Source organism: Colletotrichum acutatum (assembly GCF_030867785.1).
Source record: "Colletotrichum acutatum strain CBS 112980 chromosome Unknown BDZ83scaffold_12, whole genome shotgun sequence".
NCBI classification, from domain to species: domain Eukaryota; kingdom Fungi; phylum Ascomycota; class Sordariomycetes; order Glomerellales; family Glomerellaceae; genus Colletotrichum; species Colletotrichum acutatum.
In genome coordinates, this window is record NW_026849006.1 from 551,517 (window position 1) to 577,331 (window position 25,815).

The 25,815-nt window shown below is 53.5% G+C and overlaps 10 protein-coding genes across 10 annotated transcripts; 6 read left to right on the forward strand and 4 right to left on the reverse strand.

Moving 5' to 3' along the window:
• Positions 1-95: 95 nt before the first annotated feature.
• On the forward strand, positions 96-917 carry BDZ83DRAFT_568897 (uncharacterized protein; the record flags this gene model as incomplete). The annotated part of the gene is made up of 3 exons (XM_060504131.1): positions 96-220; positions 291-471; positions 558-917. 3 exons carry the CDS (start codon positions 96-98, stop codon positions 915-917), a joined length of 666 nt encoding a protein of 221 aa, XP_060369433.1.
• Positions 918-1,917: 1,000 nt separating this feature from the next.
• BDZ83DRAFT_606357 (yrdC protein) lies at positions 1,918-3,646 on the forward strand. Its single transcript, XM_060507376.1, has one exon. It carries the CDS (start codon positions 2,145-2,147, stop codon positions 3,606-3,608), a length of 1,464 nt encoding a protein of 487 aa, XP_060369434.1. The 5' UTR covers positions 1,918-2,144; the 3' UTR covers positions 3,609-3,646.
• On the reverse strand, positions 3,647-4,680 carry BDZ83DRAFT_606358 (clathrin adaptor complex small chain). The gene is made up of 3 exons (XM_060507377.1): positions 4,403-4,680; positions 4,104-4,332; positions 3,647-4,037 (listed from the first exon to the last, which is right to left on the reverse strand). Exons 1-3 carry the CDS (start codon positions 4,518-4,520, stop codon positions 3,797-3,799), a joined length of 588 nt encoding a protein of 195 aa, XP_060369435.1. The 5' UTR covers positions 4,521-4,680; the 3' UTR covers positions 3,647-3,796.
• Positions 4,681-4,886: 206 nt separating this feature from the next.
• BDZ83DRAFT_663241 (MCM2/3/5 family protein) lies at positions 4,887-8,485 on the forward strand. Its single transcript, XM_060511077.1, has 3 exons — positions 4,887-5,421; positions 5,474-7,602; positions 7,653-8,485. The coding sequence occupies exons 1-3, from the start codon at positions 5,034-5,036 to the stop codon at positions 8,232-8,234; spliced, it is 3,099 nt and encodes a 1,032-aa protein (XP_060369436.1). The 5' UTR covers positions 4,887-5,033; the 3' UTR covers positions 8,235-8,485.
• Positions 8,486-9,078: 593 nt separating this feature from the next.
• BDZ83DRAFT_691445 (S-adenosyl-L-methionine-dependent methyltransferase) lies at positions 9,079-10,944 on the forward strand (the record flags this gene model as incomplete). The annotated part of the gene is made up of 10 exons (XM_060511317.1): positions 9,079-9,123; positions 9,185-9,214; positions 9,296-9,386; positions 9,445-9,486; positions 9,577-9,731; positions 9,820-9,857; positions 9,927-10,064; positions 10,131-10,379; positions 10,504-10,674; positions 10,735-10,944. The coding sequence occupies 10 exons, from the start codon at positions 9,079-9,081 to the stop codon at positions 10,787-10,789; spliced, it is 1,014 nt and encodes a 337-aa protein (XP_060369437.1). The 3' UTR covers positions 10,790-10,944.
• A 1,159-nt stretch (positions 10,945-12,103) lies between these two features.
• BDZ83DRAFT_568923 (cystathionine gamma-synthase) lies at positions 12,104-13,971 on the reverse strand (the record flags this gene model as incomplete). Its single annotated transcript, XM_060504132.1, has 3 exons — positions 12,104-12,883; positions 12,944-13,693; positions 13,789-13,971. 3 exons carry the CDS (start codon positions 13,969-13,971, stop codon positions 12,104-12,106), a joined length of 1,713 nt encoding a protein of 570 aa, XP_060369438.1.
• A 2,600-nt stretch (positions 13,972-16,571) lies between these two features.
• On the forward strand, positions 16,572-17,649 carry BDZ83DRAFT_568567 (UMP-CMP kinase; the record flags this gene model as incomplete). Its single annotated transcript, XM_060504087.1, has 2 exons — positions 16,572-16,806; positions 16,982-17,649. The coding sequence occupies 2 exons, from the start codon at positions 16,572-16,574 to the stop codon at positions 17,647-17,649; spliced, it is 903 nt and encodes a 300-aa protein (XP_060369439.1).
• A 1,132-nt stretch (positions 17,650-18,781) lies between these two features.
• On the reverse strand, positions 18,782-20,254 carry BDZ83DRAFT_568581 (PCI domain-containing protein; the record flags this gene model as incomplete). The annotated part of the gene is made up of 2 exons (XM_060504089.1): positions 18,782-19,607; positions 19,686-20,254. The coding sequence occupies 2 exons, from the start codon at positions 20,252-20,254 to the stop codon at positions 18,782-18,784; spliced, it is 1,395 nt and encodes a 464-aa protein (XP_060369440.1).
• A 1,110-nt stretch (positions 20,255-21,364) lies between these two features.
• On the reverse strand, positions 21,365-23,585 carry BDZ83DRAFT_568664 (kinase-like domain-containing protein; the record flags this gene model as incomplete). Its single annotated transcript, XM_060504103.1, has 4 exons — positions 21,365-21,795; positions 21,850-22,219; positions 22,269-22,861; positions 22,916-23,585. The coding sequence occupies 4 exons, from the start codon at positions 23,583-23,585 to the stop codon at positions 21,365-21,367; spliced, it is 2,064 nt and encodes a 687-aa protein (XP_060369441.1).
• Positions 23,586-25,199: 1,614 nt separating this feature from the next.
• BDZ83DRAFT_52799 (uncharacterized protein) lies at positions 25,200-25,628 on the forward strand. The gene has a single exon (XM_060503309.1). The coding sequence runs from the start codon at positions 25,353-25,355 to the stop codon at positions 25,581-25,583; it is 231 nt and encodes a 76-aa protein (XP_060369442.1). The 5' UTR covers positions 25,200-25,352; the 3' UTR covers positions 25,584-25,628.
• The last annotated feature ends 187 nt before the right edge of the window (positions 25,629-25,815 follow it).

Below are 25,815 nucleotides of genomic sequence, written 5' to 3' on the forward strand. Positions count from 1 at the left end.
CCTCGAACTCGCGTCCCCAACACCCCGACGCTGCACGTAATCACGCCATGTTATAGCACCAGCTCCAGTCCATGCACCTATAAAAGCCAGAAACAATGGACATTGACGATATCCTACGCGAGGTCGATCCAGTCTCGTACTCAATTCCCTCCGAGACACGCGACTTACAAGCCCTGACGCGTGCTTGGGTGGCAGAGCGAACCGCCCCAGAACTTCTAGAGTGCGTGACCTCCTGTCTTTCGGCATATTTGAACTTCAATTTTGTGTCGTGCTGACATGCGCTGCGTCAGATGGCCTACCGGTGGTCTCTTTGAACGCGTCAACGATCGCATCAAGCACCAGATCGAAAAGGTCGAAGACATGACGGGCGACATGGACCCCAAGACCAACTTCGCCCTCATTGTCATTCAGACCGAGCTTGAGCGCTTTAAGTTCCTCGTCAGGAGCTTTCTTCGTGCTCGTATTGCAAAGGTACTCAATCTCCGCAGCTCACCAACCGAACTCGGCGCATGACCATTCGCACCGAGTATGGCTAACTGTCTGCTCTGCTACTTCAGATCGATAAACATGCTCTCCACTACCTCTCGTCTCCGGCTCTCCGCGCACGTCTTTCCGAAACAGAACTGGCATACGCGACTCGGCACCAGGCACTACTGCATAATCACTATCTTTCGTCCTTCCTCTCTTCATTCCCGCCAAACCTACAGAACCTCAACGATACGGCTGGCAATATTAGCATGATCGATGGGCCAGATCTCGATACCGCAGTCTTTATTCGTATGCTACGAGATACAGAAGTGGAAGGAAAGGGAACGGACGCGGACGGCTCCGTGCTAGCGGAGACGGGTGACATCTTGATTTTGAGGTGGTCCAGCGCAAAGCCCGTTGTTGATGATGGGAACGCTGAGCTTGTCTGATGCTCCCTGTCAGCTTACAGAAAAGAGACGGACAGCCTCGGCACTGGCCAGTGGCTTGAATCCAATGGACGGAAGATGGTCAGGCGATGGTATGACACCTACCTGACTGCGTTCAAGTACACACAAAACTGTCCCTGATCCTAGCGACAGAAAGGCTCACTGGTCTAGGACAGATGCAGAAATCGCGCTGCGTCCCACGGCATATGCATGCCTTACCGCGACGACTATGCGAGCTACTTGTCTAGTACGGACTCGGGCTGGGACTGCTCCAGGAGAACGCAGGCTCGAGTCTTGTTGACTGCGCAGAACGCCGTGGAGGAGATGAACGGCCACAGTTCTCCTTGCGTGCTTGGTCCGAATCTGCGCAGCTGGTGGCGAGGCTTGCTCCGGTCAGCCAGACCGCAGATGGAAGGTTTTATGCCGTGGTGGGCAGGGTCCCACATCGATGCAGCCATCTTGTAGGGACGGAGAATGGGAAAGTCGAGGGCGCTGTCTGGACACATTTAATGTGATCAAAGGCTAGCAATGGTGCTTGAAATACCTCGTGGTCTTCTCTCAAAGTTGGTTCCGTAACTAGGTGATTGTTACAAGATCAAACTGCATTTTTTGCGGCTATAACTATACTATATTACACAAGCAACATCTTGGGAATTAAATTGCGAAGTGGAGGACACCAAATTTTCTGATCACTCTTCGGCGCATGCAGCCTGCAAAATGCCTCTAAATAGCAGGCAAAAGGAGGTCATGATCATAACTTCCAAGCCGAAGCTTCTATAGAGTATTCTACCTCAAACTTCATACACGGAACTTCTCGAAGTCGGCTCAGCACGTGGCGAGTGCCTGAAGCAGACCCAACCCCCACCACAATCACATCACTGGCCCCACTGAAAGACGATCGGTGGAGGTGACCTTAGCAGCAGATGTCACTGCTACTGACGGGCAAAATCCGACCACCGGTTCCCTAAAATCGGAAATATCGCCGCTAAAGCGCAGCACCAACGGCCACACACATCTCATTCACTTAGCCTCATCCAGAGAATTTTTTTTCCACATATGACTCAACTTGACCATCCCGTCCCTCTCATCCACTTGATCTGCATGAAGACCTTTTGTTGATACCCAATTCATCTCATATGACGACGATCTAGATTCTTCGTATGATATCGGAGAAAGCCATCTAGGTAGACCCTCTTCTGTCAACTTTATTTTCCTCCCACCCTTGGATTTATGCAAACTCAACCCACGTATCTTTTCGCACTATCTCTCATACGCCGTATAAGTCGTCAAATTCCGACTTCTAGCCATAACTACCGGCGACTATTTTCATCACAGCACAACAACAAATTCACAATGGAGACCCGAGTAGTGAAAGTCGAGGCTCAAGGCTTAGGGAATTTCAGAGATGCAGAGGGACCTGAGAGGTTAAGCAACTGGGAAATCGCCAACTCGGCCTCTGGCGCATCAATAGCCGCCCTACAAGATGCCGCGGAATACCTGCGCAGCAAGGACACGCCCGTAGCATTTCCAACCGAAACCGTCTACGGCCTCGGGGCCGACGCCACGAGAAGCGGCGCCGTCAAGGGCATCTACTCAGCCAAGGGCCGGCCATCAGACAACCCTCTGATATCGCACGTCTGCGATCTGGATATGTTGCGGGGCCTGCTGCGGTCCGAGAAGCAGGCAAACGGCGACGCAGCAGCAAAAGACCCGATCCCGGAAATCTACAAGCCGCTCATTGAAAAGTTCTGGCCCGGACCCCTGACGATCTTGCTGAGGAATCCGGAGACGAGCAAGCTCGCGCCCGAAGTCACGGCGGGGCTACCGAGCTTCGGCGTGCGGATGCCGTCGTCGCCGCTGGCGCTGACGCTCATCAAGCTCGCCGGCGTGCCCCTGGCCGCGCCCTCGGCCAATGCCTCCACGAAACCGTCGCCCACGACGGCGCAGCACGTCTTGCACGATCTAGAAGGGCGCATCGAGCTCATCCTGGACGGCGGGGCGTGCCAGGTCGGCGTGGAGAGCACCGTCGTCGACGGCCTGTGCGACCCGCCCGTCGTGCTGAGGCCCGGCGGCGTGGGCATGGAGGAGCTGCGGGCTTGCCCCGGCTGGGAGGGCGTCGTTAAGGCGTACAAAGACGAGAGCGAGATGGGCAAGGCGACGCCGCGGGCGCCGGGGATGAAGTATAAGCATTACAGCCCCAAGGCAAAGGTCGTGTTATACGAGTGGGCTTGCGAGGCGGGTGCTGAGGGCATCATTGCCGAGGACCTGCAAAAAGCGCTGATCCAGCAGAATGGCGACGTGACGGCGACGAATGGCGCCGGGCCGGGTCCGCTCAAGATTGGCATCATTCGCACGAGGCGGTGGAAGATTGCGGGAGGTCTGCACCACGGCGCGTTGCAAGTCTCCAAGGTTCATGTCGACGGGGCTACGGCGGCCAATGCGAGGGACGAAGCGGCGTACGAGGTGCAGGAGGGCGAGCTTCAGGACGCAGAGGATAAACCCATGGCGACGATCCTCGACATAGATTTGGGCGACGACATCAGGGGGATCGCTCAGGGGCTTTTCTCGGCTCTTAGGGATCTGGATAGGAGAGGTGCCAGCGTTATCTTTGTGGACGGCATCGACGACAGGAACGACATTGCAGAGGCGGTAATGAATAGGCTTCGCAAGGCGGCCTCCGAGATCCGAGCATAGACGGGTTTCTTGGACAAAACAATAGAATCAAGCATAAATTCGAGGCATTCGTCATGACGTCCGCCTTTCGGAGGACTATACTTTTAATGATGCGTTCCCTTTAGAAGCCACCATAAAACTCCCATTTGCACACCATCCCTGGTTTATATCTCCATCTTCTCTCTCTCCCTTACACCACAAACAACCCCTTACAAGCCTTGCCGCAACCAATCCGCCAGTTTCGACTTACCCAGCTGGGCCAGGTTGTTGACACCTTGTTCACTGAGGTCGATGCGACGAAGGTCAACGTCTTGCGCCGGCGCCTTGCTGACTCTTTGAACAATAATGGTAGGGTCGGTCTCGAGGATGATGCCGTCGTCAACGATCTCGTCGATAGCGAGAGAGACGAGGTCGTAGTTCTCGACGATTGTGCGCTTGTCGACAGATTGCCTAACAGAGCTGTTAGAACCACCAGCTACCTGCAGCTCCCAGGGACCATAAAAGGGTATAGCTTACTTGAAGAGGAGGTGCAGAGAATCTCTCAGGGCCAGAATAACGTTGTAAAGAAGAACCTCATTCTCGTCAACGCCTCCAACGACGTACATCATGACGTCCGACTCCATCTTGTACAGAACGATCCGGTTGTCGTAGAGGATGATATCGCCGGTCTGCTTGGCCGTCTTCTCCAGGAGACCCTTCTCAAAGGCCTTTTGCGACTTGACATCGGGGTACGAGTTTGTCTGGCCTATCGTGGATCGGTCTCGTCAGTCATGGAGCTCCAGAGCTCTACGTCGGAGGGGGGAGCCAGCGCATACCGTCCTTCTGTGTGCCTTGGTGGGGTGCGCTGTAGTACTTGGAGAATAACCGCGATCCGTCCTCAATGCTGAGGATCAGGATCGCATTGACGGAGAAAAGGGACATTCCAGGAGCCATCTTGACGGTTGTTTGGCGGTGTAGTTGCGCCGGATTGCGCTTGCTGGTGGGTTGCTGGGTAATGTCACTTTAGTCAACGGTGCCTGGTAGGGAGCTCTGGCGGGATGCAATTGACCACCTCAGCATCCCAGAATCGGTGCAAGTCGGTGGGTGGTTTCGCCGATGGCCGGATAGCAGGGATTATGCAGACCCACCCGACCTTGAGCCCCCATCAGATAGGTGGCCCCAGCGACATGGGCGGTAGATGGAGCGCACAGGCCAGTGCTTCCATAGCGCGTAAAGTGGAAAACGCGAAACTCCTTTTCGGGACGCGTTTAGACCAGGTGAGCGCGTAAAGTGCTTTTTCGAGATTGCAATGCAGCCCACCTTTTAGTTGCTCCTGGACGACGCCTCTCCACACCTCCCCTCTCCCCAGCAACGGACATATTCTTTCAATCGCATCCCGCATCCCACTTCCCCCCCCCCATTCGACCAACAACCGCAAGGAAGACTACGAACGTCAAAATCAACAGAATGTCTTCCCCTTCGAAAAGGTCGACGAGAAGCTCAACGGCCGGTGGAACTCCCCGCCGTTCTACGAGAAACAACCCGGACGCTGATCGCAGCACTCCCGCGCCCGCAGACGAAGAGGCGCAACAACGCCCTGCAGAAACCCCTCGCACAACCCGCCGGTCACAGCTTGCATCCAGCCCTCTGTTCTATGAATCTTCTCCGGCGCAGTCTGCCAATGGTCGTCGCAATGCACCTGCCAATGGCGATGTTTCGTCTCCTTTGCGCAACATGAGCAACAGCCAGAGCACCGCCGCTGGACCTGCTCCCAGCTCCCCGCTGCGTCAAGACATTGATACCCAATCGACCGGCGATGGAGACAGGACACCGCGTGCGAGCGGTATGATGAGAGGTAATGACTTCATTGGTGTGTATGCATGCAAAATACTGACTTGTATCCCCAGAATCGTCTCCTATCCGATACGAAGCCAGCTCCAGCCCGGGACCGATGCGGGCGCCTCAGTCAGACTTGCGCAGCGAAAGCAGTGGTCTTTTTGTCTCTGATAGATCATCTCGCTCCCGCAGAGGTGACATCAACTCAGAAGGCATCAGAACACCCCGTCGCCGCATTGTCTTGGATCCCCAAGGCAGAGTAACCACAGACGCCCCGGGCTCCGATGCACTTTCATTCAGCAACCCAGACCCCAACACGTCAGAGGCAGATCGTCTCGGTGGGCAAGGAGAGAGTGCCATTTGGGGTACCACGGTTTCCGTCGACGACACTTTCGCAGCCTTCAAGGATTTCCTCAGACACTTCACACGGAAATACCAGCTGTACAGGGAGGGCTGGACCGAGGCAGAGGTTCAGAATGCCCCTGACGCCGAGTCCAAGCCATACTGGGAGGCTTTGGAAAACATGCTTCTTCTTGGTACCGCTAGACTTCATCTCAACGTCGCCGATCTGAATACCTACCCCCCGACGCGCAAGCTCTGGTACCACCTCCAAGCCTACCCGCAGGAAATCGTCCCCATTATGGATCAGTCAGTGAGCGACATGATGGTAGAGTTGGCAAGAGCCGAAGACCAAAGACAACGTGCCTCTCAGAGCAGTGCTGGCGATGCGGCTAGGCGAAGCAACACTGCACCCAGCTCCGAGATTGCCTTCCCGAGCTCAGATCATGCTGGCTCTGATGCCCCGACACCGCGACCTACAATGGACCTCCCTTCGAAAGAAGACGAGGTTTCTGGCTTGCTGTACATGGTCCGACCTTTCGGATTGGACAAGACGACCAACCTTCGAGACCTGAACCCCTCTGATATGGACAGGCTCATCACCATCAAGGGTCTTGTCATCCGCACCACGCCGGTCATCCCAGACATGAAAGATGCGTTTTTCCGTTGCAGTGTTTGCAACCACTCGGTAAACGTTGGTCTCGACAGAGGCAAGATCCGTGAGCCCACCGAGTGCCCGCGTACTCGCTGCGCCTCCAAGAACTCCATGCAGATTATCCACAATCGCTGTGTCTTCGATGACAAGCAGGTAATCAAACTCCAGGAGACTCCCGATGCAGTTCCGGCCGGACAAACACCCCACTCAGTCTCGGTTTGCGTGTACAACGAGTTGGTGGACTTCTGCAAAGCTGGTGACCGTGTTGAGCTTACGGGTATCTTCCGCGTCAACCCTGTGCGTGTGAACCCTCGCCAAAGAACCATCAAGAGCATCTACAAGACATATGTCGATGTGTTGCACGTTCAAAAGGTGGACAAGAAGAGGATGGGCGTCGACCCTTCTACTCTCGGCCTCGAAGGTGAAGAAGAGGATTCTGGCAACGACCCTAACCTCGAAGAAACCAAGAAGATCAGCCCTGAGGAGGAAGAGAAGATCAAGGAGACCGCTGCCAGACCAGACATCTACGATCTTCTTTCTCGCTCACTCGCTCCATCTATCTACGAGATGGACGACGTAAAGAAGGGAATTTTGCTGCAACTATTCGGTGGCACCAACAAGACTTTCACCAAGGGTGGCAGCCCCAGATACAGAGGCGATATTAACGTCTTGCTCTGCGGTGACCCTTCGACCTCCAAGTCCCAGATTCTCTCCTACGTGCACAAGATTGCTCCTCGTGGTGTATACACCAGTGGTAAGGGTTCCTCAGCTGTCGGTCTCACTGCGTACGTCACCAGAGATCCTGAGACTCGCCAGCTCGTTCTTGAGTCTGGTGCCCTGGTCTTGTCTGACGGCGGTGTCTGCTGTATCGACGAGTTCGATAAGATGTCAGAATCAACTCGTTCCGTTCTCCACGAAGTGATGGAACAGCAGACGGTATCCGTTGCCAAGGCCGGTATCATCACCACTTTGAACGCCCGGACAAGTATTCTAGCTTCTGCCAACCCGATTGGCAGTCGCTACAACCCTGACCTGCCCGTACCTCAGAACATCGACCTGCCCCCCACTCTGCTGTCTCGTTTCGATCTGGTCTACCTTATCCTTGACCGCGCGGATGAGAAGAGCGATGCTCGTCTTGCTCGCCATCTTCTTTCTCTGTACTTGGAGGATAACCCAGAGTCTGCCCAGCAGAAGGACGATATTCTCGTAAGTACCTGATGGCTCACACGATATTTGCAACTGCTAACCGGGTGCAGCCTGTTGAATTCCTCACTACTTACATCTCCTATGCTCGCTCTCAAATACAGCCTACCATCGCCCAAGATGCCGCTCAAGAGTTGGTGAACCAATACCTTGAGATGCGCAAGCTTGGCCAGGATGTCCGCGCTGCGGAGAAGCGTATCACTGCTACCACTCGTCAACTTGAGTCCATGATCCGTCTGTCCGAGGCTCACGCCAAGATGCGTTTGTCTACGACGGTCGTTCGCGAGGACGTCATGGAAGCCGCCCGCCTCATTCGCTCTGCCTTGAAGACTGCCGCCACCGATTCCCAGGGTCGCATCGACATGAGCCTCCTGACGGAAGGCACGAGCGCTGCCGATCGCCGCAAAAAGGAGGAGATCAAGAACGCCGTGCTTCACCTGCTCGACGAGCTGACCAGCAACGGACAGACTGTCAAATGGGCCGAGGTTGCACGAAGGCTCAGCGAGTCGGCTAGCATGCCGGTTGAGCAGAGCGACTTCAACGAGACGATGCGGACCTTGGAGATGGAGGGTCTTATCATGGTTAGCGGTGAAGGCGCAAGGAGAACTGTAAGGAGAGTGACTGCGATGGTGTAAGAGAGTATTTCTGGAGAGGAATAGAAAAATGGTGTGACGCCTTTGTAGATGAGATTATGTGGGACGTGGGCTTCTGATACGGTGAGGAAGGGAGAGTTTGGCGTTGGTCTTTTCTTGTTCTCTTCCGTTTAACAAGCTGCAGGACTACTTGCAGAGGAATATAATGAAGCCAAAGCACGTTGTTGTGGATGTGACAAATTTAAGCATGTTACGATGCAAAGCATAACCAATTTGCAAGGCCTCGAGCTAGTGACTGGCCGAACGAAGCTCATAATAGAGCAAAGGCTCTTTCTAAGATTGGCTTTCCCGTAAGGCTTTTACTTTGGAGACTTGGCAATGCCTTGATCATTCTTGTCTCTTGCCTTCAACATCGGACATAGTGGTGTTCCGGGTTAGATATTTGGTCGGAATATGTACAGCTTGAGAAACCAGCTCGATGGACTTGAGATAATCCAAGGCTTTCTGAGAAAGCACGACTTGATCGCAGGTCTCCTGCAGTAGAATCCATTCTGGAAATATCTCCACATGGTGAATCCTTGCAAGTGGGCAGAAAGGGCAACCGAGCCGTTGACACGCATATGCATGTTGGTTGGTATCGCGGGCATATAGTTCCATCCATCCGCCTCGGAAGAGGGGTTCACTACCTTGCCCATTTATCTTGTGAAAAGAGGATTGAAGTGATAGTTTTGGTTCTCAACTTCCCTGGTACCTCGGTATTGATTGGCAAACCCAGCTCTTGGTTCCAGCGTATATCAAAACGCAATTGAGGACACGAAACATCGGCTAAGAAGCACTCGCGGCAAACACATCCCTAAGCATTGTAGGGTAGTAACACTTCGAGATCATGGCTGAGGTCACGCACGAGGTTGTGCTTGTGCCCGGAGATGAGGTAATTCATCTTAAGCCACTTCTCCAGCTCTGCGAGTTCGAAACTTACCTGTCTACGACAGGATTCTGGACACGACACTTCGGATCTTGAGGTAGATTAACCCCGTCTTCAGCTGACCGCCACCAGCTCTTTGTGATGGTACGGAACACCACAGTCTCTAACAAGCCATTAGAGCATGGCCTCTTCAAGCACGAGCATCACCGCCTCTATCCTCGATTACCGGATCGAGAACGGCAGAACGTATCATCGATACAAGGACGGCAGTGAGACTCATCTTTCTCTACTCAACTTACGCGTTCGAGAAGCTGAGAACAAGCGCAGAATACATCTTTCCCAACGATGCAAGAGAGAGCGACAGATTAGGTGCGTATTCGCCTCCTGACGCACTCACACACCCCATTTCAAAGAAAGCGCATAGTCTGACTCGACTATTTCTACTGCCATGAGGAGCAGATCAGCAACATGAGATCTTCATCTACACGCTCGATGGCAAACTCGGCCTCGCGCCTCCGTGCAAACCGGACTCCAAAGTCGGCCGCGTTCTCGACGTCGGGACTGGGACCGGGGTCTGGGCCGTTGATTTCGGGGACTTGCACCCCGAAGCTGAGGTAGCTTTGCGGCCCTTCTCCTTTGCAAGCCCTGAACTTGCTTGACGTGATGATTCGCGTATCTAACATACTATTCTTACGTTTCCAGATTCTGGGCATCGATCTCTCCGCTCCTCAGCAAGAATTGTAAGTCAGGTTTGCGTATCAAGTGAATAACTCATCCAGTTTCATCGGGGCTCATCTTTACGTATTTAGCGTGCCTCCCAATGTGAGGTTCGAAATAGACGACATCGAAGAAGAGTGGACGTACTCGGAACCATTCAACTACATCCACAGCCGCTTCATGAACGCAAGCATCGCAAACTGGAAAGAATATCTCAAGAAATGCTATGAGTTAGTGTTCCTCAAAGAATTTTCGCTAAACTGACCAATTGGACGACTAATTGACCTTGGCTTCAGCAACGTTGCACCAGGCGGATACCTCGAGCTTCTAGAGAACCAAGTTGATCCAGTGTCTGACGACAATACCCTTCCCAAGGACTCTTCGATACACGAGTACGTCAACCTCATCCTTTCTGGGTCCGAAAAGATGGGCCGTGTGTTCGTCGACGTATCTGCTCTCAAAAGCCTTGTTGTTGAGGCTGGTTTTGTCGACATCGAGCTCCGAATATTCAAGTGGCCCATGAATGGCTGGCCGAAAGATGAGAAGTATGTACAATCCAATGACACTTTATCCCATTTATCCATCAAGTCCCCATTCCATTGGGGTAAAACAGGTTTCATCATTTCCCAGGTCGGAAGGAATACTTCGGCTGACACGCCCTTGTGATAGATACAAGAAACTCGGCCTCTGGTGCCACGAGAACTTCTCCAGCGCCCTCGAGGCCGTATGCATGGCGCTGCTCACCCGCGTCCACGGCTGGACCCGTGGTGAGGTCGACGTTTTTCTCGTCAATGTCCGGAAGGATTTGAAGAATGGGAGCTATCACGCCTACTTCCCCATGTGAGTACGACCTTCAATAAGCCTATCGAAGTTTACTATGTGCTGATGGGTTAATGTCAGCTATTCGGTCGTTGGTCGTAAGCCTGAGAAGGAAGAAGCCGCAGCCTCTGCTTAGTGCCGGGCTGGTGTTCTCGCCGAATAGGTGGCTACTGTGATGCCTCGCAAGGCTTACTGATGGTTTCAAGCTGAGTATGTTGGCATATGGAGGGGTTAGCAACGTAAATCCAGAACAAAAGGGGTCGAGGCTGTACAAAGACCTACTAGAATCGTAGCCAGACGCCTGCATACCTTTACAAATATACAGAGAATCAGAATGAAACCAAAGCACATCGTAGCAGACTGAATCGATTTTCAAATGAATGGCGAGGTGTGGACTCTCGTCGAATCGTAAGGCCAAGGTACAATTTTGCTATTGCTCTACCAAAGGTATGTAACGTTGTAATCAACAACTTTCTCTTAATATTATCTTGTGGTCCAATGCAGGCGAGTTTTCTCTCGCCACTCCTCATACCCGTTGTGTTCTCTTCCGAATACGACGCCTCCAGTACCAACGACTCCAGTATCTTTTACTTGATCTGAAACAACCAAATAGTGTGTTCCTTCGGCTTTCTTTATTGGTTTATATCGAAGTACCTCATAGGATTCATTGTCCTTCTGAGTACGCGCATGACCAGGACTAAAACAGCTGGTCCACAGTGTAGACCAAGCACGCCAAAACGTCTCAATTCCTAGCTGACAAACGCAGTTTCTGAGGTCACTTGGGCTGCCGCCCACCGTCTCAAACAGGGCCACGAGACATTGCACGTGAGGTGCCAGGTAGGATCGCTGTGCTGGAAGCGTACAACAACTTGGGCACATTTGAGTTGGTCGTGGAACTCGCGGCTCTATGGCTCTCCCAAACTTTGCACAATCTCCAACAACATCAAAGTGCTTCACGATAGCTTCCCGAGAGCTAAGTAGCCAGCAGTCTGAGCCTTCTAAGGATTTGATTCGTGTATGTTTGGCTACTCCTCGCCCAACAGTCTTGGAGATTGAGCCTTCTGGGCATTTGTTACACGCAGAGCCTGTCAGAAACAGGGAATGGTTGTGAAACAGACGGTGAGTGAAGAAAGGAGGTCCAGCTGGTGGCAACCCAGTCTTATCTGACAATGAGGGGGCCGTTCCGAACACTACTAAGACTGTTGCAACTGCGATATTCAAATTAAGACACTTTATTGCACCGAAAGAGAGAGTTAGATCCCATGATGCGTCTAAATGGCTTGAGGCTTCCATTTCAGCATTAATGAGAGCCTGGCTAGGCGGCAACATGTCAGAGTCTCCCACGGGCCACGAATCTAGGGTAATTTGCAGAAGAACACATTTGAGTATGGTTTATTGGTAGAGAGTCCTATCTAGCCACAAAATCATCCCAGCTCAACAAGGCGGGTTCTTAGGCAGAAACACCAAGACCAGCAGCAGCCTCCACGGTCTTAGGACCCTCCGCCAACTTCGCCTTAGCCTCCCTTGCAACAGCCAACGCATCATCCAGCGTGTCAAGCAAGTCCTGCATATCTTCCAAACCAGCAGAGATACGCACCGTCTCCTCCAAGATGCCATATGACCGATGGAACGCCGCCTCGTCCGGGTACTTGCCGAATGCGAGCGTGTTATACGCCAGGCAGAGCGTGCGGTGAGCGCCGAGGTGAGGGCCCGGGTAAAACGCTAGACGGTCGTAGAAGGCCCGCGCAACGTCCACGGAGTCAAAGTCGACGCTCAGCAGGCATCCCGCGCCCGGTTCGGGGAGCTCCGGGGTCGATTTGCGGAGGAAGGACCTATAGGTTTCGTAGTCGGGGAGGACGGAGGGGTAGAGGACTTTGACGACTCCCGATCCAGGGTTCTTGGAGGCTTCGGCGTGAAGGTGGGCGGCCATGGCGGCGGCGTTGCGGTTCAGGATCGCGGTGCGCGGGAGGTAGTCTTCCGAGTTGGAGAGGAGGACCTCGGCGTCGCCGATGAAGAGCTCGTTGTGGTGGGTTTTGGACCAGAGGGGTTGAAGGGCGGAGTAGTGTGATGAGAGCGGGTTGAGGACGATGCTACCGCCCATGACGTTTGCGTAGCCCGAGAAGGACTTTGTCAGCGAGGAGATGAGGATGTCGGACTGGGGAAGGATGTCGATGTTGCTGAAGGAACCGACTGTATCGTCGAGCACGAGGACGAAGTTGTGCTTTTGGGACTACAAGTAGGTGTTAAGTAGGTCCAGCAACCTCTGATATCTGATGATTTGGTTACTTACAAGCTTTCTGATACGGTCGATATCAATGCTGGCTAGCAGAGGATTGTTGGGAAACTCGGCGATGACATAGCTCACGTCCCTTCCAGAAGCCGTTTCTGCGTCAAGCCAATACTCGAAGTCGTCGACGCCCTTCTTGTCGACAGGGCCGAAGTGCTTGTAGCCCTGCGGCGAGGAGTCTTGAAGATAGTGAACGGTACTATGGAAGGCGATGCCGAGGATCACGACGCTTCCGGGCCGGTACTCAAGCAGAGTCCTATGGGCGGCGAAGATAGCGGCCATACCCGTGGGGTACAAAAACACGTCTCTGGCCTCAGCTTTCACCTGATCCGGGTCGATCGCGGCCCGGTGAAGAAGTCCGGTTATGCGCTCCCTCAGCTTGCCGTGCGCCTCGCCCTCGGCTAGATACTTTGTCGGCGGCGGCGAGTCTCCGGCGCCTTCGAACTCGACCTCTTCTAAGGATTCAATGTCCTCCAAGAGCTTCTCCGCTAGACGGATCGAGACGCCTATGCCCGGGTTCTGCCAGGCACCGATGACGCCGGGTGTCTTTGGCATCGGGTAGGTGACTAGGTAAAGACGCACATCGCTGACATCTACGCATCGGTAGCCCAGGTCCTCATCATTTAGGACTTGCTGCTTCCGGTGAGGGTGAAGAGCGTGGGCGCGCACGGTGGCGAAGGAGGCTGGTGAGGTGAAGAAGAGTGCTCCGTGGCCTTCGGGGGTTTTGATCTTTGCGCAAATAGCCATGAGTGCCTTGTTTGAGTTCGTCAGTTGAGTTCTCCAGCTTTACAATAGTGGTCTACATTGGTGTTGTCGATTTAGGGGTCTTTAGAATGAACAAGACTGACCTTGGAGACAGGCCCGAAAGGTCCAAATCTCGGGTATATGTGTACAACACGAGCCATAGTGGCTCGATCTCCCTCTCGAAACTTGATTGCATTTTCCCATCCTGGCGCGTAGGTGGTGATTCCATACTGCGTCTCCGGTGGCACGCAATGCCCGAATTCAGCGTCTGGCTTGAGTACAGGCATTGTTGGAGCTTATTCGACGGTGATTGATTTGACAAGTATTTCGTGAAGAATTGACCTGGGTGTAAACGATAAGTCTTGAATCCTGATGTTTTGATATCTCCGCGGACTCAAGACCATTGAAACCCATATGAGGATCCCGACGTCTTTATCAAGAAGACCCCGCGTTTAGCGTGGCCCCAAGTAGGAGCTGGAGAGCTTCGTGAGGGGCAGCTAAGACAAAGTGGAACTCGTTTCTCGCCAAATCTTGTCTTACTCTTTTGCGGTGCAGCCACTCGGAGTTATCAGCCTCTCAGCTCCTCGGGCGATCCGCATGTAAGCCCTATACCGATTTCGAGCTGAACATGATGCTAACAAGTGCGATCCTTCGTAGTTCTCCAATTGAGATTTGAGATTATCTGCAACTCTCCCTTGTGCTTATTTCCTCTAAGGCTTCTGGCAAGATAAGCATTTCGTAGGTCCCAATGACATGGAGATGGGACTTGCCTTAATAGGCAAGCTCGGTCAATCCTCATTTGATAGGGTTGAGTGATGTGGCATACAGGATGCGTTGGATTTACGTGAGATGTAAGTAGCCAACCATGTTGATTGAGTATTGGGCGACGAGCTTTGAGTGTTTTGCTGTCGATGATGTCGTTGGCGACAATAATATATCGATTGTGGCATATCGAACGGTATTGCTCGCCAGCTCATAGGTTGAGCTGTCAGTCGCTCAGTGTCCTATCGCAAGCTCTTTCGGTCTACACTTTCTTACCAAGCACACATCCAATACTTGGGACACTATCCTTCCCTCTTATCAATTGTAAGTTTCACCACGGCTTGGGTAAGTAGGCTACACAAAGATCCGTTCTTGAGTCAATGGGTTGTCACATGTAGTGCTAAGGGCTTCCCTTATACCTCCAGAAGAGTCATTCATTAAAATATTCAGTGCATATCAATACGAATTGTTGAAGCATTGCCATGCCACGTTACTTGGATAGGTGTCATATCCTTTATCCTAGCTTGTATGGTGTACTCACATACAGAGGCGAGCAAACATGAGGTCAGTATTCACAGATGAATACGGTCTGACCCCTTTCTGACAGTTTTCATCTTGGGTAGGTGAGCTCACCTTCTAAATCACTGTTCATCACGCACCTTGATGGACACTCATCCGATCTCTGCCCCCTTCCCTATAGGCGCCAAAGGCGAAGAGGCTGTCAACAAGCACCGTCCGTTGTAGTCGATGGCCGAGCGGTATGATTCTGACAAAGAACATATGTTGGCTCACGGTCCTACATAATGCCATGGATAGCTTGTTTTCTTTTCCGTACAAAGGTCGCGGGTTCGAGCCAAGATCGTCTCGCCGGACCGCTTCCGCAGCCGCGCAAGATATCGACTTACTCGAGCTTACCATCCATGGCCGGCATCATAGGTTGGGCCGCATTATTACATTTTGGAAGCCCTGCGAACTCAAGCCAGCATTACGAGCATGAGACAGCCAAGCATCACACTTATTGTCAATTATGCCGATGGAGGCCTCACAGGTACGACGTGGTACAAAGATTTGTCGTCGAGTTTTCGCTCCCAACCTAAGTCACGCCGATGAAGTTTGCCGCCCACAGCATTCATCCGCCCGAGTCCGCGCTTGCGTCGGCAGAGCTGTGACCGGATCCTGCGGGCGAGGCCTCCGCCACTAGGTTACCCGGTAGCTGGGATGGTCACCAACCCAGACTCATGGCAAAATTATGCGGCATGACCTAACTTGGACATGTGACCAAGGTACCCTAGCCTGACAGCTCCTTGTGATTAGCGACTATGATATATTCAAGCAAGAATTGTTTATGTGGCATGAGTGAAACAAAGTCCCATGAATGAGCCCAAGCATGGACTGCAGCCGAGTGAGACGGTTTGATGGATGGCTGTACGCTTGACAAGCTTCTCTGGAGGGATAGGAAAAGAGAGAAGGCATCTTAGTCTTCAAACAATTTCAGAGACTCAGCCTACCGGACGCAGCATCTTCGCCGTGTTAGGAACGATAGGCCAGTGATTGGACTCAGCAATGCAAGAAGCGCACGGGAAGAACGAGCGAACGTCCCGTCTACCGAAGACATGGAGGAATAGAACGACCTGAATCTAACTCACGGACGAAAGCTTATCCCAACGATATTCAACGATGTTTCCACGTGACAGCGACAGAGCTCCAGCACTGCTGCCAAGTGGGCATACGTCAGGGAGGTCAGGGGTCCTAAAATCGGGCGGGCGGTCTGAAAGCCCAGATGCCAGATACCAATCCCAATCCCCAATTCCCCCCAAATCTGCCCCACTCTCAGGAGGTGACGGGACCGTCCAAAATTGTGCCACGCCAACACTTCCCTACCTTAGCTGACCCTAGCAGACAGAGTGCGTGAACGCAGTACAGGTTTCGAAACCACCATCCACCAACCACCACCACACGTTGTCACTCTTTTTTTCCCTCTCTCTCGTTGTCCTTGGTGTAGCCGCAGCCCTCGTCACTTTGCATTGACAAGCCTCCATACCTTATTCATTCCCACCCTCCCGAACTAGCCGCTTGCCGCCCGCCAAACCCGCGCCTATCTCGCCATCTTATAGTCCCCGTCATCATGCACTCCTTTGCGCCCCGTCTGCTCTCCCGAGCTTCTTCTTCCCCAATCCGCTCTTCTAATATCCTCACTTCCACTTCTCGCTCTTCTCCTCGTCTTCAACAGCGACTCCCGGCGCGTCGCTTCTACTCCTCCGAACCTCCTAAGAAGTCTTCCGGCGTCAAGTTCTGGCCCTTCCTCGTTGTTGTCGGTGCCGGTAGCTTTGCTTACAAGCTCCTCGTCGATCAAAGAGCAGGTAAGCTGTCTTTGTCTTAACCTGATACCCCCAAAGCAGCTTTCTGGGCCCCCCTACAAGATTAAGTCGCTTTCGTCAACAAGACGAGCACAGAATCCACCTTCCAAGCCCTTCAGCAACTCACTCAAGCTGTGCAATCACAAGACAGAGACTCAACTGACAAAAACACCCACAGAGATGGCCTCCCTCCCCGCCCCCGAGGCAAAACAAGCCCTCCCCGCCCCTACAAAGTCGACCCCGACCTTCTCCCCCGCCGACGTGACAGTCCTCTTCGTCCTCGGCGGCCCCGGCGCCGGCAAGGGAACCCAGTGCGCCCGCCTCGTCTCCGACTACGGCTTCACCCACCTTTCGGCCGGCGACCTCCTCCGCGCCGAACAAGACCGCCCCGGCTCCCAGTTCGGCCAGCTCATCAAGGACTACATCAAGGATGGCCTCATCGTGCCCATGGAAGTCACCGTCCAGCTGCTCGAGAACGCCATGACGGAGACGATGAAGAACAACCCGGGCGGCAAGGCCCGCTTCCTCATTGACGGCTTCCCCCGCAAGATGGACCAGGCCGTCAAGTTCGAGGAGGCCGTCTGCCCCGCCAAGCTGGTCTTGTTCTACGACTGCCCCGAGGACGTCATGGAGAGCCGCCTGCTCGAGCGCGGCAAGACGAGCGGTCGCGCTGACGATAACGCCGAGAGCATCCGCAAGCGCTTCCGCACCTTTGTCGAGACGAGCATGCCCGTCGTGGATTACTTTGAAAAGGAGGGCCGCGTCGTCAAGCTCGATGCTACGCCTTCGCCGCAGGATGTGTACAGCAAGACGCGCTCCGAGCTCTCCAAGCGCTTGGGCATCTGAGTTTTGGGGTGAGGAGGAGCTGATTTCGTGCTCTGCAACGAAGTTGCGGATTACAGGGCTAGACGAAGGGGGGACCACGTGCACCTATGCTGGCTAAACAGTTCGGCCTGCGTTTCTCCTAGCTTCGCTGACGCCCTGGTCATGATGGGAGATCCCCGTCTTTTCCCATGCCGCAGAGCTGAAAGTGCACATCAAACTCAGGGATGAGGGGGACAAAAAGGCAAAACGCATGATCAGTGCTAGAAAAGGGAGTGGTAGAGAGGTTCAGCTCGTTTTTTTTTTGGCATAGACTCCTAGAAGAAGGACCTTTCGCCAGTGTGTGCTTGTATAAGAAGTTCCGGAGTCGAAAAAAGATTCCTTTTTCTCTTTTGTTATTTGTCTATTGTATATCTAGACATGTACTATTGAGTTTCTTCAATTCCAACCCTCAAAAATAAAAAAGGACAGAAGTATCAGATATGAATTGCTGGCTCAATCTTTACACCCCTCACCTCGTGGTAGTCCTCTTACGGACATGATATGCGTGAGTACGACGTCTCGTGTGATCCGTCCCGAATCAATCCTGGGCTTTCTTGTATGTAGGTAGTTGTTTGTTAGTCTTATCATAGTTCACCCAAAACATCAAATAGCAAGGCCAAGTCAAGCAAAGAGGGGGAAGAAAGGCATCTGTATCGTAATCTCTTCGTTACGCCGGATTCATTCGGGGGATTCCCTAAAACAAATAAAAAGAAAAGACCTATGCTTTTTCTTTCTTCCCGCGATGTCGCAGCCAACCAACACGTTCCCCACGCAAAGACTTGAAAGCTCTAAGGTATGGATCATGAAAAACGTTCCCCTTTTTTCCCCCTTTGGTTGTCCTCGCCGTAATTACATAAAAACACGAACGGAGACTTAGGAAGATGGATTGTCCTCGCCTTCCCACCTCCGCATCTCCTCCTCAAAAACCGCTTTCGTCTTCTTTCTCCGTAAAAGCTGACTCTTTTGTCTTTCTCATCCTACTTCAGTACCTCCTTGAGTCGCGCGGAGGAAAGAGGGGAGCGGGAGCTCTCGAAGCCCACGAGGGCAGGAAAAGCGAAAAGGCAAGCTTCCTCGTCAACTGCTTGAACAACAGACTAGACCTCATGCCTCTCCCTTAATCATCATCCTCCGTCCGCTCCTTGGGCTCGCGTGGCTCTCTGGGCTCCCTAGGCTCACGGGGTTCCCTGGGCTCTCTGGGCTCGCGCTGCTGGTTGTTATCGCGACGTCCCTGGCCCCTCTGCTGACGGCCGCCCTCGCGACCGCCCTCGCCGCCGCCCTGCTGCTTGCGCTCCGCCTCCTGCGCCTCACGCTCCTTCTGCGCCTTGGCGTTGGCCTGCTCCTTGCGGATAACGTCGTACAGGTTCGTGAAAGTGCCCTTCCACGAGTCGAGGCGGGTGGCGAGCTCCTGCCATTGCCGCGTGCCAAAGACGCGGTAGGTGACTTTGTGGACGAGGAAGACCTGGTCCTGCTGGGAGAGCTTGCCCTCGACGAGGCCGGCGCGGATCACGTCAATGGCCCACATCTCAACCTCCTCGGCGGGGACCTGGAGGGCCTTTGCGACGGCGGCGTACTCGATGCGGCGCGAGGTCGTCTGGGCGGCGAGGGAGGCGAAGGTCAGGAGGCGGATCTTGCGGTGGAGCTTGTCGTGGTCGAGGTTCTCCTTCTCGACGAAGCCAGAGTGCTCGTCGTTGAAGTCGTTGTAGTCCTCGAGGTCCTGCTCGGCGAAGACGTCGAGGAGCTGGGAGTAGATGGGGTGGGTTTCGGAGAGATTCTGGACCGAGGGTATGCTGCGGATATCCGTGAAGAGGTAGTGTGTGTTGGACAGGAGGGCGTCGCGAACCGCGCGGAGGGATAGTCTCTGGGCGTCCTCGGAGCCGATCTCCTCCTTGTCGTCGGCGTCAAAGGTGCGCAGGGCCTTGAGAATGTACTCGTAGCTCTCCCTATCGAGGTGGGGCACATGCTGTCAGCACATCTGTTGTTCTCGTCCAAAAAGTCTCAGGGTATTAAAAAAGACTCACTCTTCCTTGCCAGCCTCCTTGGCAACCTCGGCAATCTCCTCGTACATCTGTCTCTGGAACTCCTCGCCGGTGGCCCACTCCTCGAACCAGCTGGGGAGGTGCTTCAGGTAGGGCTGAACGGCATCGTACATGGCGTGCGACTTGAGGAAGCGCAGGATGGCCATGAAGACGTTGAACCGGATCGGGTTCTCGGGCGCGATGAGGTTGAAGACGGTGCTGAGGGCGTTAAGGCTCAGGCCGACGCCGTTGACGGGGCTCGAGGCGATGGGCTTGCTGAAGGCGCTGCACAGGGCGGGCAGGTGCTTCTTGGGCTCCTCGGACTGCAGGACGAGGTGGACCATCAGGTTCGAGGCGGCCGTGAACTCCTTCTCAGGCACAGACGACAGCGCCGCCGACTTGGCCACCAGCTTGCTCAGGACCTCCTCCTTCTTGGCCTCGTTCTCGACAAGGGGCTTGATCTCGTCGGCGATGTGGAGGTACTCGGCCATCTCGCGGGCCAGCTCCTGGAAGGAACCATCGACGAACAGCAGCTGCGGCTGCGCCTGTTGTTGCTTCGCTCCCGCCGCCATGATTGTTTCCGATGTGGTGTTCGGGGTTTTTTGGGAGGGTCGACGACGAAGAGAGGGGGTGGGTGGGTTTCGAGGTCGGTGGTTTATGCGGTTGATCGGGGGGTTGGAGAGAAAAACCAAAAAGAGGAGGTTCTAAACCCGGGAAAAACCAGACGGCCGAAAGTGTGAGAAAGACAGAGAGAGGGGGCGTGTCGTTTGAGAAAACGGAGACAGGGGGTCGGTCTGTCGTGCGGTGAGTCCAACTGCTTCGATTTGCGAAGGCCGACTCGTTCTGCGTCGTCGTTGATGGAGGGGTGGTGGTAAGCAATTTTTTCTGCCACTTTCGCAGTTGTGCGAAAAACCGCAAATGGGGCCCTAGGCGAAGGCGGTGAATAAAGCGGGGTGCCAGCGTTCAAAGTCGGGCGTTACACCAAATGCGCATCTCCATCAAATCGTTCACCATGACATGCTGTAATCGGTATAAAATCGAGTGACTGACATTGCCAGGCAGGACAGTCTGAAATGAATGTTTTGATTTCGCTACGAAAGTAGACAAGAAATATACATGGCAGAAAAAGAGACGAGGACCCGATGAAGACATGTCGTTGGTTCGGCCCCACCCCGTCCATCTGGACTGCCGGTGTGACCCGCAGCAGCCTGGCCGTCCTGTATCTTCCCGGGGCCGATAGATCGGTGGGCAATATCGCTGAGTCTTGGCTCTTTGACCACCCGATGAAGAGCTCATCAACCTACCTCCCCTACAACTGATGGGAGCCAGTCAACCCATCGTATGTGTCATCGACAGAACATCTCTTCACAGACGAGTCTTGCATGTTGTTTAACCTTATTATTATATTGGGCCGTTGTTTCGATCAAAAACAGCGTGAAACTCCAAACTTTTGCCCATCCGTGCCCGCGTATTTGCAGAGGTCGTCCAATGCTTTACTGCACAACCCATCTCTCCAAGCCTGTGACACTACTGAAAACAATGGCTGGTGGTGTCGCAAGCATAGTACATGCCTACATGGCACCAGGAAAGCCAAGAACCCAAAACATCGCCAATGCTGTCCCCAGACACAGCGCGAAATCCATGCTCCCAAAGAACGAACCCACAAGAGATATTACACAGCATCACTTCCCACCATTCTTCTCGGCGCTAGCAATGTCGTTCTTTGAATAAATGCTCTCCCCGTCGGCCCCAAAGAGCGCCTCGTCGCCCTTGCCCCCCATCTCCACGAATTCGCCTACAGCTCTCTGCGAGTGGGGGTCAGCCTCTTTTGGCTGGATCTTCTTGGTGTTCTTAGCGTAAATATTGACGGGCTTCTTGCTGTCTCCCACAGGCGCTCTGGTTGCCACCTGGACTGAGTTCAATGTGCTCAAGAGCGTGCGTTCTCTGGTCACGCCCCGTCGATGGACGCCCAAGCCTTGAATGCCGCCAACAAGACCATCAGTGCTATCATTGACACCAGGCTGGTTCTGAGTCATCCATGGATGGTTGAGACACTGGTCCACAGTGAATCGACGTTCGGGGTCGACGACAAGCATAGAATCAATCAGGTCAACTAATTTGAGGCATCAGTTTCTGTACAGATAAAATGGACGTTCGAGCCACTTACGAGCAGGGTCGCCAACAGAATCCCAGTACGGTGACGGGTAGTCGAACCTACCGCTTTTAATCTGCTGCGACAACGTGTAAGGGAATTCCTTGGAATAGAGCTCGTCCGAGAAGGGCGGGAAGCCACACAAGCAGATGTATAGCACGACACCCAGCGACCAAATGTCTACAGCTTTCGTGTACTTTCTGTGCCTGCCCTCGGCGAGAATCTCCGGAGCCACATAACTGGGCGTGCCGCACAATGTGGTCGTGAAGGACTCTTCACCAATAATCTTTGCCAAGCCGAAATCAGCCAGCTTGACATTGAGTTCCTTGTCGACCATTAAGATGTTCTCAGGTTTGATATCTCTGTGAACAATATTGCGATCGTGCTGCTACCTGTCAGCGCTCAGCTCAATATCGCCATGATAGGACACTCACAAGATATTTGATGCCCTGGAAGAGCTGCTTGAAGAGCTTACGCGTCTCATCCTCGCTCACTTTCTGCCTCATCACAATGAAGTTGAACAGCTCGCCTTCGGGAGCCAGTTCGAGGACCAGATAAACGGCGTTACGTTCATTGAACGTGTCCTTCAGGCAGAGAACGTTGGGGTGGCTGACGCCCATGAGAACAGCAATCTCCTGCTGCAAGCCCTCCTGCTTGGATCTCTCCTCCATGCCGGGCGTTTTGGTGAAGATCTTGACGGCGTACCGTTGGCCGGTAGACTTCTCGACACACAAAAACACTTCGGCAAAGTGACCCTTGCCCAACTTCTCGAGGAGAGTGTACTGACTCAGAAATGCACTAGATTGCCGACTCTTCGGGTACCGGAAGATGAAACGAGCTTTGTCAATAACAGCGATTTCGTCTTGCTCCTGGAGTTCTCTCCGCTTGTTGCGTCCTACGATTGCTTCGTTGACGAAGGTTCCGTTACTAGACAAATCCTCCAGAATCGCAACAGTGTCGCCGCCCTTGTTTTCGGTGAAGATTAAGCAATGCCTGTTGGAAATGATGGGATCGTCCACGACAATGTCTGCGGGTTGTCAGCACCACCATGGCTACGCTCGGAGACGGACGACAGGCTTACCGCACTCTGGATGACGGCCAATCAAGTATCCGCCCGATGCAACTCCCTTGACCTTTGTGCGCTCATATGCCTCCTCTTCCTTCTGCAAAGACGACTTTCCATTCTGATCCTTATCCGTTGACTCTTTCGCCTCGAGAGCATCGGGTAGGGGGCAAGCAGCTCGCCTCTTCATGACGACAACTTTGCCATATTTGGTATCGAGAGGGAACAAGTATCCCCATACACCCTCCTTCACCTCGTCCTCGACCTCGTCCGAGAGGGCCTCCTTGGTCTCGTGGGCATACTGCGAGAAAGCCTGGGTAGCCTCCTGCGGTGGCGAGGAGATGTTGTTAACAGCTTGCGACGCGTCGTCCTTATCGCGGTGGTTCACCTGGCTGGGACGTCCTTCCGGGGGTGTGGCGGTGGGCTCCTTGTAGACCTCATCCGAGTCGCCAGACCTTGTGACTGGGGAGGGAAGCTGGTGCTTCTTAGAGACTGGCGTCTTGTGCTCGGGTTCCGGTGATTGCCTGTCGGAGCGGCGGGGCTTCTTCGCATCCAGTTCGGTTTCTGGCAGAGAACCCTTTGGGAGGGAAAGACGATTTAGGATTGCACACCAGAAGGCCGGGCAGATCAGTAGGCGACTTACTCTAGTTCGTTTCAATTGGCTCTTTTCGGGTTGAGGAGGAGCCATGGCCTCGGTTGGTAGTGTTACGAGTCTTGCGGGATTCGCTCGCAAGTGGAATTCTCGGAGGCAGCAGGCGAGTAAAGCAAGGTGAGGTAAGGAATGGTTACGTCGTCGGTGAATTAATGGATACCAGGTATGTGTCGATCTCTGGCTATGGCAAGCTAGTACGTATGGAAAACCTCTGTAAGGCCAAAATGATTTGTGCAGACAAAAGTTCTGGGGATAAGGTGTAATGTGGGTGATTGTGAAAGTTGTAACGGATTGGGGATGGGAAGATTGGATGTTGGAAGTGTTGCCTAAGGGAGAGATGTGATGGATGGCGAGGCTCTTCGCATTAATAAACCAGCTGCTCAGCAAAGCCTGGAAAGGCAAGCCCCGAGGAGTGAGCGTGGAGTGCAGCCTGGAAAATGGAGGAGCTACTGAGCACCGCGGCCTGCGTATTGGACGATCCGGGAAGTCAGTTCCCTCAAAGTGGAGAGGGGGGGGGAGGTAGGTGGTAGCTTGGTGCAGGTGCAAGTGCAGTGGTGCTCAAGCTACGGCCAAGCCAGGCGAAAAAAGTGGAAGAACCAAGCAAAGGCCCCTGGCAATGGCCCTGTGCAAGCTGCCGGGTCCCGTCAGGTTGTCCCTGTGTCCCGGTGCTGGTGAGGTGGTGGTCCTGCTTGTCTTGTCCACGAGTGTCCTGTGTCCTGGTCCTGGAGAGGGTCCCGTCCGCTGGGCTGGGCTGGGCTGGCTGGGGCTTGCTGGATCCGTCACCCGGAGGGTAACTGGGCTGAACTGTGAACACCGCCCTAGAGTCACCTCACCTCATACAGCTGGACTGCTTGCTGGAGGGAGGCAGGCAGTGGAGGTTGACTGTTGACAGGGCCTTCCTTCTCTCGGATCGAGGACCGTGCCAGAGCAAGTGGGCCCTCGAGGATCGAATGAATGACTGCAGTGGTGCTGCAGCCTAGACATGCAGTCATCGGCTGTTTCCTGCCAGCTCTTCTTCTCTTGCTCTCTCAAATGAGGTAAGCCAACGCCGCTTTCCCTGCTCAGTCCTTTTATATTTCCTTTTTTTTTTCTTTTTTTTTCGAGTGCCGCAGGTCGTATGCAGATCTGGCAGATACGTGCACAGATACTATAGATAAGGTAGAGAGGTGAGGTGGTGTGAGGTACCTCAAGTCAAGGTATAAGTCGTTATTCACTGGGTCGCGCAGAGTTGAAGAGACGAGCGCAATGGTGCTTCCGCAACGAAGAATAATACGAGGACACCGATGATGGATGAGTTGGAACGGCGAAACATTTCAAAATTCTCTTTTCTGGAAATGGGAAATGACTCCCATCCCCTTCCATATGAATACCGCCAGCCCCATGAGGCGGGAGCAAGAACCGCGCCCGCGTGAGACTGATAATAACCCTTTTCTTCCCTCCCGCCTCCGCCTCTAATACAAACCATGTGGCGGAAAGAACCAGGTCTCATGTGAGCCATTCTTTTTTTCCTCTGTAAACCTCACCTGCACACTTTCGCGATGTTCGCCTGGGAAGGGGGACCCACTCAACCACAACCAGATGACGAAGGTGAGTTAAAGTACCTAGGTAAGGTGTTCATGAATCATATAGCCGCTGCTGCCCATAAGGTTACCGTAGTCTTCACGATCGAGATTTCCCATACTATGGTTATGGACTCACCGCACCTTGTCGAATTCGGGTCTTGACAGCGGGTATGGCGAACGAGCTTGATGTAGACACCCGTTCTTCCCCCATCTCGAGTCTCCAAATTGAGACATCCCCATCATGCGCCCTTCCCAGCATCTAAAAGTGACGCTCCCCCCACCCCTTCTGCCCAGTCCTTTTGGTCACTCTGTAAGTAAGAATAGGTGCGCATCCCATCGCTTGCTGTGGCTAAGTATGCTACGGATCCCAGGTGTGATTCATCCCCCACCGAATCCACACGTGAGTGCTTCACCTGCCGCCAACCGACTCAATTACGAGTTCCCTTCTTTTCCCCCCTTTCTTTCTGTCTAACTGCTAGTGGCAATAAGAAGAGTTCCCCCTCAATCGCCTCATTTACTCGGTCCGTGGCATACGAACCAGCCGGAATCAAAAGTTACTATCTTACTTTGTATTCATCACTTCATTACTATTACTATCCATACACACACAAACAAGCACACACGCACAACGGCCGTCTCTGCACTCTCCAACCCTTAGCCTTCTCCAATCAAGGACTACTCCAAAGGTGTGTACCTGATCGGCC